Below are 9164 nucleotides of genomic sequence, written 5' to 3'. Positions count from 1 at the left end.
GCCCACAGCCTGGATGTGTGTTGGGTCATTGTCCTGTTGAAAAACAAATTATAGTCCAAACCAGATGGGATGGCGTATTACTGCACAATGCTGTGGTAGCCATGCTGGTTAAGTGTGCCTTGAATTCTAAATAAATCACAGACAGTGTCACCAGCAAAGCACCCCCACACCATAACACCTCCTCCTCCATGCTTTACAGTGGGAAATACATATGCGGAGATCATCCGTTCACCCACACCGCATCTCTCTCACAAAGACACATTGGTGGGAACCAAAAATCTCCCATTTGGATTCCAGACCAAAGGCAAATTTCCACCTGTCTAATGTCCATTGCTCGTGTTTCTTGGACCAAGCAAGTCTCTTCTTATTATTGGTGTCCCCTCTGAACAGTTGATGTTGAGATGTGTCTGTTACTTGAACTCTGTGAAGCATTTATTTGGGCTGCAATTTCTGAGGCTGGTAACTCTAATGAACTTATCCTCTGCAGCAGAGGTTTCTCTGGGTCTTCCATTCCTGTGGTGGTCCTCTGTAGCTCAATTGGTAGAGCATGGCGCTTGTAATGCCAGGGTAGTGGGTTCGATCCCCGGGACCACCCATACGTAAGAATGTATGCGCACATGACTGTAGGTCGCTTTGGATAAAAGCGTCTGCTAAATGGCATATTATTATTATTATTATTATTATGATAGCACATGATGGTTTTTGCGACTGCACTTGAAGAAACTTTCAAAGTTCTTGAAATGTTCCGTATTGACTGACCTTCATGTCTTAAAGTAACGATGGACTGTCGTTTCTCTTTGCTTATTTGAACTGTTCTTGCCATAATACTAAATTGTAATTATTTTGCACTATGGCCTATTTATTGCCTTACCTCCATAACTTACTACATTTTCACACACTGTATATAGATTTTCTATTGTGTTTTTGACTGTACGTTTTGTTTATCCCATGTGTAACTCTGTGTTGTTGTTGTTTTTAATCGCACTGCTTTGCTTTATCTTGGCCAGGTCGCAGTTGTAAATGAGAACTTGTTCTCAACTGGCTTACCTGGTTAAATAAAGGTGAAATAAAAAAATACAATAAAAATAAAGAAAATAGTAAAAATAAAGAAAAACCCTTGAATGAGTAGGTGCTCTAAAACTTTTGACTGGTAGTGTACGTTAAAGGGATCCTTCAGGATTTTGGCATTGAAGCTCATTATCTACTTCCCCAGAGCCAGATGAACTCGTGGATACCATTTTTATGTCTCTGCGTGTAGTTTGAAGGAAGTTGCAAACTAACGTTAGAGCAATTGCTAAATAGCGCATAGCTGTTAGCATAGATTTCCAGTCATTGCGCTAATGCTAGTTAGCATTGGCTCGCAAAACCAACTTCCTTCATACTGGATGCAGAGACATAAAAATGGTATCCATGAGTTCATCTTATTCTGGGGAAGTAGATAAAGGGCTTTATTGACAAAATCCCAAAGTATCCCTTTAAGATAGGCTCTGGTCTCTTATCGGCTCAGACTCAATACCTTTTATACTGTCACTCATGCTCAATACAATCCTGGTGACAAGGCAGCTACTGTAGTTAGTGAACTAAGACATGCTGTGTCTAAGAAACCAAACCTGTGGGGGGAAAATAACCCACTTGAAAGTGTTAGGTCAGTTAAGTGTTTTGGGATAAGAAAGTGAGACCAGCCAAAAAGTAAAGACTAAGAGGTAAAGAGGAAGCAGTTAAGATCTGTATTTCTCAATTAAGATCTGTATTCCTAAGGCCTGTCCCAGTTTTAGTTGCAAACTGGTTATTATGACATCATCTTAAAGACATTCTCCAGTCTTACTATCCCACCTGTGAAACCAGTTTTATTATGTAAAATAAATTGTTTTAAATATCCAGATACATCACAATGGCCTTGTGGACATGTGAAAGTCATCATGAGACTGAACAACTGCCCTAAAGACATATTTGTGTTAATCAGCTCAGTGTTCAAGTTCAACAAGATCCTATGACCAACCAAAGTTGATTTAAGTAAAACTGTCTTTAGCGGGTGACAGGCGGTATTACGTGATATTGACAAAGTAAAAAATGTTGTGCATTCCAAAAGATCAGAGACGGTTTTGCATGTTGTTATTATGGTCATTACAGGAGAACCTGAGGCCTACGATTTCTACTGACTGCACAGAGTACAGTACGCTCTTTGCATAAGTCAGTTGAAAAGTTGCCTCAGGGTGTTTGTATAACCTAATCCTAGTGTTGTGTTATAACTACAATCAGCGCTCTACAGGAAATAGGAAGCTGAAGCAGTGCCCATCCACGCAATAACAGATTGCCTCGCCCAATAAACACTGTATCACAAGGATCTCAGATGAAATCACAATTCAAAGTGTTTTCAAATTAGGGCAGGTGTGCCATGACAAGGTGAATGCCTCTGATGATTTGTCCTTAGATGCTCCTGTTTAGAAATCATGCCATAAATTGTCTCTCAATTAGGCAACAGTATACTATTTTGCTTTAGAAGCATTTTAATCCATGGTCATTTATTTAGCCTTTTTACACAAGCAGAGTAAAAGTCTGGAAAGTTTCACTAGGCAAAGAGGAACAAATCAACATGGCATCATCAAGCCAAGGCAGCTGATCTTCTACAGATTGAGTTGCCTTTGACAGCAGTACTGTCAGACCACTGAAAACATTCTTGTAGTTCCAGAAACAAAACTCAAATGGGAAGAGATTCACTCGTGCAAAACAATACACTCATCCTTAACACCAATGCTCTGATACCCTTTCTTAATATGCAAATAATACAAATGTATTCCGCAAACCTGAATCTTTTGTAAAACCCAATTGAGTGTAAAATGGGGTCATTTGAATGTTTACAGTAATTTTGATATTTTTGCATAGTGTATGATATGAGAAAAGTTCAGTGATAGACTAACATGTTCCAGGAAACCAACCAGTATATCCTAACAGTATCTGTTTTCTTTATCAGGCCCATGCAAGAGAGTACAGTTGACTGTACTTTGGTGCTGCAATTGCATTGCAAACGTTGTACCTTTTTAAACACTCACTTCTCCCTAGGGCCAATAACTAGATGTCAACAAGCCTGTGCTGTGAGTAACTGAAACTTTCGGGAGACCACTTCCTCCCTTCCGCAGAACCCCCCTCCCTCCTCCTCCCCTCTCCACCACCGCCAAAATGACTGGAGCTTGTTAAACCATCATTTAGCTGAGAGAGTGACAAGGGGGAGACTCAGAGCTCAAGAGTGTAGCTGAGTGACTACTCTAAGTGGCTGTAGCTCCTGATTGGCTGCCACAGTTTACTGTCATCTCACCCAACACACTACTCTTTCTCTGATGGGAGCTGTCAAGAAAGGAATGTGCAGGGAGAGAGAGAATGGCTATCAGTTTTATCCCTGACCCTGAAAGGCTCTTTGCCCCAGACCTGTCACCTGAGAGGAGAAAGTCTTCACTCATCATTTGTCACCATTCCTATCTCTCAGATTAGTGAAATGAAAGTCAGCAAAGTGCCAAAAGCTATTTGTCCAACTTGGGGAATGTGTGTGTGTTTGTGTAACACCACAACTATGAAACTGTGGACAAACCATTTTGCAGAACCATGGCCAGACAGGGAAGTGTGAATAGGAGATGGTAATCTTTACTGTGCTTTTGTAACCACAAATCTTCACACTGGAAATATGGCAAGTTGCTAAATGAATGCAAGACAAAAAGACAGACATACACACTAGTGATGAAATGCTTGAAAGCACTGGTGATTAATCATATCATGCATAGTATTTCTGGATCCTTACACAAACCAATATGGCTTGCAAAGTAAGGCAAAAATGCATCAAGGTTTAACTTTATCTTATAAGTTCACTAAAGAAACACCCCGAACATACTTCACAAGGGAACATCTATTTAACCAGGTCTTCAATACAGTAAAAGTATATTTCAGTCCAGCTAATGTGTCTTGGAAAAGCAGAGAAAAAAAAGCAGAAATGGTGACCATTTGGGTTCCAAATGAGTCTACAAAAAGTTGTGTATAATGCCAAAAGCAAGCAACTTCTGCAATCAGTCAACTAGGGGTGTCCTCAGCATTGTAGATCCCCTGAATGATTTGGTATCACATTGCAGTCAGCATTTCCCCTTATGGCCGTGGAATCGCTGCGTCATGTCCTTCTCATTGGGCTTGTTCGACATTGCAGCCGACTGCCGACTGACTGATCTACAAAGAACCTTGCATCATAAATAACTACTCAATCAGTCACAATTTACCTATGACACATTACGGTTTTGATTCTCTCGAACACGGCCACTGACTGTAATAAAATATCCGAGGACTTCAAAATCTAACTTTACGAAAATACAACTCACCACCCACCATTCGCGCTCTAGTACACTCAAGAATGATTTCTCTCATTCACCCTCCTCAAGATTCCATGATGTTTTGCATACCGCGTTCGAAAAACACTACTCAGCTGAGACGCTGACGGTGCGAGGAAAGCTTTGTGCAAGTCTACTCCTCTCCTCTCCCTGAAGCTTTGACATCACTTTTGCCAGTCAGATTACCATGGAAACATGAGGATTCCCAGCGACAAGACAAGAGGAGAACACTGAATATTTGAGTTTAGAAAAAAAGTATTCAATAAATCCAAATCCGATTATTTCCATTGACTACATATCACTGACATGCAAAAGTATTGCAATCAATGAGGGAAAAGTACAGTTAGACCATGTTGTCAAGACAATTTCCACAGCAACGTTTTTGAAACCCGAGACTGTAAGCATGTATTCAGTAGCCAAGGCTATTGCATTTTATATAGCATTGATTTAAGCCTGTCGCCCCTCCCTCTCGTTTCGTTTGGTAGGCATAACTGGCCACTAAAATATTATTCGTTGAGTCAATTTATTGCATATACACACGGTGTGCATTGAGGGGAAAACTGCACCATAATTGCTCATTATTAATATCCTTTCGTTATTTAACTGTACTGACGTTTTATATACTGTAGAATACCTAGAATGATGCAATCCATTCGAGGGTATCTTTATTAAAAATAAACATCTTAAATTAAACAAATATAAATGGAACTTAAATGTGGTGTATATTGTGACTTTAGATTAATTTCTTACAAGATGGCAAAGGGTTGAAATGTGCATTTTATCAATATTTGATTGTCTCACATAAGCAGTATTTATTCAATATGAAAAATAGCCACCACTAAATATACCTCCTTCTACATGTGAATCTGGCTGTATTCAGAGCACGTTCTGAAAGTGGAGGCGGATTGAGCTCACTGAGCCAAAAAGCCAATCACCAATGTATGCCTAACGCAAATGCCGATTCCTCATAATCACATTACATCATTTAGATGACATTGTTACAAACGATGTCACCCTCAAACATTTATCATAATTAATCAATAATTAGGTATGACTTTGTTATGAGTGATTAGAACGCCTTTCAAACCTCTGTATTCACCATAATTCCCCAAATTACCCTCTCGGTCGAGTATTTTTTATTTTGTGATTTTGAAAGTAAAATTTGTTGCCGCTACAAGATGATTTTTTTTTCATATTTGTTACAATCTGCAAAAAATCCATTGTTTCACTCGTTTTTAAGCCTTGCCCACTTTCTGTGTGAGGACTCTGATTGGCTGGATCTGAGCGCGGACGACGTCATCGCTTGGAATGCCCATTCATCTTTGCACTTGGGCGTTGGACTCCGCATCTTATTAGCAACAAGGGAAATTTCTCCATTTTCCACCCTGTCTACAGAGAAAGCCACAAATCTGGGATTTTTTATTACTTCTCTTCAGTTGGCAGGTTTTTTTCTGACATTTTCCCATTTTGTTCACTGCGACTGGACTTTGATTACTTCTCCAGTAAACTTTTCAAAGAGGAACCTTCGCAAAGAGCTTGCATTAAAAAAAAAAAAAAGGCTAGTGGTCTTTGTTCGTTTTTTGGATCTGAGTTTCTTTGTTGGTGCGAAAGCATGGGAGCGCAATTCTCCAAGACAGCTGCAAATGGCGAAACCGCGGTTGAAAAGCCTGGAGAGGCTGCGGCTTCACCAACCAAGACCAATGGACAGGTAATTGCTGTTGTTTTTATATCAGTTAAAGGAAATATAGATAAACTGTTGGTTTGCGCAAAGGTTCTCTCGGTGCGTTAATGTGGGCACTTATGGAGACACGCCGGGCTGTTGGAGCAAACAACCACGATGGGAATACATTGATTCATAAGTCTACATGTTCTATAGAATCAATACTATTTAATGAAACATTTTATCATTGATTTGAAATGTAATTTCAAAAAAATATGAAAAGGTAAACTGATTTGGATAATTATTTGAAGACAAATGCTGTAAATTAAACACGTTTTCACTGATTAGTTTGCGATGTGTGGGGATTTCCACACTTAATGGGGTTAAAGCCTTTGTTTGAAATGTCGGATTGTGAGACAGTGGGAATTGGTATCACATTGTAGGGTCCATGTGTAGCCATGTATAGTTAAATGGCAATTGGATAGATCATGTTTTAATCAACATCCTCTTTAAAACTGAGCGCAAATGTAATAACTTGATGCTATCGTTAAGTGAATGGGGAAGATGCACGACGCCAACAATGGCTTGCCACGGTCTACCTAACATCACCACGCCTTTTGTTACAGATGCTCGAGTAGAGAGCAGGGACGGTTACTATGACACTGAAGGCAGGGGAGCCACATTCGAATAATGCGCCCGTCCTGTAGATGTTATGATAAGTGTTGGAATGGGTGGTATTTATGAACGCGATATTGCAAAAAAAAAAGATTGTTTGAAGGTTCAGGGTAGTTTTTGGGGTATCCATCTAAACGTTGCTCTGCGTGATCGTCTGTATTAATGAGCATCTGCTGTTTTAATGAGAAGCTGCTTTGCGTTGGTGCTTCGGTATCGGAGAGATTGGCAGAGGCGCATCGCCCCCTAGTGAACCACCTGAAACATTGCCTCCATCTCATTGCTAGAGTCAGCTCATTGTCGCCTATGATTAGGGGGGAAATGTTTCAATCATGAATCTCTAAAAATGAATTGTGTTGAATTCGTAACTCGCAAAGTAATTACCGGCGCCCATGCGTAAAAGCCCAGTGATAAAGTTTTTTTTAATGGAGATGGGGCTATATGCATTTGTCTTGGTTGAATTTGTGGTGTCTACTGCCCCTTGTGTAACTGCGTGGCAATGGTCCATGTCAGGCTTTATATTTCCATGTTTGCTTCTTGTATGATAACGGACTTCCATTTCTCTTTAGGAAAATGGCCATGTGAAAGTGAACGGGGATGCCTCTCCTGCAGCTGCCGATGCAGGCAAAGAGGTGCAGGCCAATGGCAGCGCCACGGCTGAGGAGGCTGCATCCGCTGAGGCTGCACCCGCAGAAGTGGCGGCAGTAGATGGGGCGAAGGCAGAGAATGCAGAGGCTGCATCTCCAGCAGCCGAGGGTGAGACTGCCAAGCCTGAGGGAGCCACGCCTTCAACCAGCAACGAGACCCCCAAAAAGAAGAAGAAGCGCTTCTCATTCAAAAAGTCCTTCAAACTCAGTGGCTTCTCCTTCAAGAAGACCAAAAAGGAGACTGGCGACGGGCCAGAGGGTGAGGAGGCCGCTGCGTCCACCGAGGAGGCCAAGGCTGAGGCAGCCGAGGCCCCAGAGGCGGCCACCGCCGAGGAGGCCGCTAAGCCTGCTGAAGGAGAGGCTGCACCTGCTACCGCTGGGGAGGAGGCTAAGGAAGCAGCAAGCCCCGCAGAGGCCAAGCCTGAGGAAACGGCAGCAGCCGCTGCTGAGGAGGCCAAGGCAGCCCCAGCCACTGAGGAGCCAAAGGCAGAAGAGAAGCCAACTGAGCCTGCTGCTGCGGAGGAAGCACCCATCTCGGAGGAGGTTGCACCTGCAACAGAGGCTGCATCCAGTCCAGAGGCCCCCGCTGCTGCAGAGGCTGCTGCTGAGTAAAGCTGGAAACGCAAAGAGCAAAATGAAGAAAAAAAAAAAAAAAAAGATAATCAAAGAACATTTCCCTGTTTGTATGTTGGAGTGGTGCCAGTTCATGGCTTTGGAGAACTTGTTTACAACCAGGGATATTTTAACGCTTTTCTTTTTTTGGTTTTCCCTTCCCCCTCCACAAAACCTATCTCGGTCCATTGTTACTACCATTCCAACGGGCAGAGAGGTGGGTGGCTTAGAAATGTAATACTACAGAAAAAATACATCCACGCTCTGCCATATATTTTCTTTCATCAGTATTAAATGTATTTTTTGTTTTTGCATTTTTATACAAAATGTACACTTGTCAATGTATGGATATCCCCATGGTATGAAGGAGGTGGGGTAAAGTTGAGATGTAAATGGAGGGGTTTTGGGGGTGGGCGGGGGATGGAATTGAAGGTGGCACTTTTGTGCTTGGGAATTGTGCCACAGACTGATGTAAAGAGTAATCAAAAAAAAAAGTGAATGAAATGACCAACATCTATGTACCACGAGAGTACCATGCGGTTTACAACACTAAGTCATTTTTACTATGAAACAAAAAATTAAATTCCCAGAGCTAGGTTTAGGAAGTCATTAAAAAAAATATCATAGGAGCTTTTCACCTCTCTCATTAGCTGTACCAGTCAGTGATTCAGTAGAAATACAAGTTGTATAGGCTTTATTGTTTATTGCTGGTTTTATGACCTTAATAAAGTGTAAGTATGTATAGGCGGGGTGTTTTTAACTGTGATTATTGTACAAATGAAATCTTGATCTCAAGAAGCACATGAAGTTTGCAGCTCTTTTTCCACCCGCTAATTTTTGTAAGATAAAAACAAACAAATTCATCCTAGAAGACCTTTTAAGCAATTTTGAACTCAACCAAGCTGTGATAAGTGGAATGGTTACTGTTTATATACTGTGGTATGTTTTGATTACAGCAGACAATGCTTTTTTGAGTGGTCTTTGACGAATTAAGGAATCTCTATCAGATGCAATGTTTGTGTAGCATCTTGTCTCTTTCTTTCTTTTTGTAAATACTGGAGAAGCTTTTACCAATTTGACTTAGAGATGGAATGTAACTTTGCTTACAAGAATTGCTATTAAACTCCTGCTTAAGGTGTTCTAATTTTCTGTGAGCACACTAAAAGCAAAAATAAATGTGAATAAAATTTGCGCAGCATCTGTGTTTTC

The 9164-nt window shown here is 41.1% G+C and overlaps 1 protein-coding gene and 1 long non-coding RNA gene across 3 annotated transcripts; one reads left to right on the top strand and one right to left on the bottom strand.

Moving 5' to 3' along the window:
* Positions 1–3614: 3614 nt before the first annotated feature.
* LOC121552480 lies at positions 3615–4760 on the bottom strand. 2 transcript variants are annotated; one of them, XR_005997204.1, is made up of 2 exons: positions 4356–4760; positions 3615–4206 (listed from the first exon to the last, which is right to left on the bottom strand). It is a non-coding gene; the product is annotated as an uncharacterized LOC121552480 (long non-coding RNA). The 2 variants fall into 2 exon arrangements; XR_005997203.1 differs by having other exon boundaries at positions 4363–4760.
* Positions 4761–5686: 926 nt separating this feature from the next.
* Positions 5687–9146, top strand: LOC121552236 (myristoylated alanine-rich C-kinase substrate). Its single transcript, XM_041864997.2, has 2 exons — positions 5687–6072; positions 7266–9146. Exons 1-2 carry the CDS (start codon positions 5977–5979, stop codon positions 7953–7955), a joined length of 786 nt encoding a protein of 261 aa, XP_041720931.1. The 5' UTR covers positions 5687–5976; the 3' UTR covers positions 7956–9146.
* Positions 9147–9164: the final 18 nt, after the last annotated feature.

Source organism: Coregonus clupeaformis, chromosome 36 (assembly GCF_020615455.1).
Source record: "Coregonus clupeaformis isolate EN_2021a chromosome 36, ASM2061545v1, whole genome shotgun sequence".
NCBI classification, from domain to species: Eukaryota; Metazoa; Chordata; class Actinopteri; order Salmoniformes; family Salmonidae; genus Coregonus; species Coregonus clupeaformis.
Note: the sequence above shows the minus strand (reverse complement) of the source record. Positions and strands in the feature narration are given on the sequence as shown.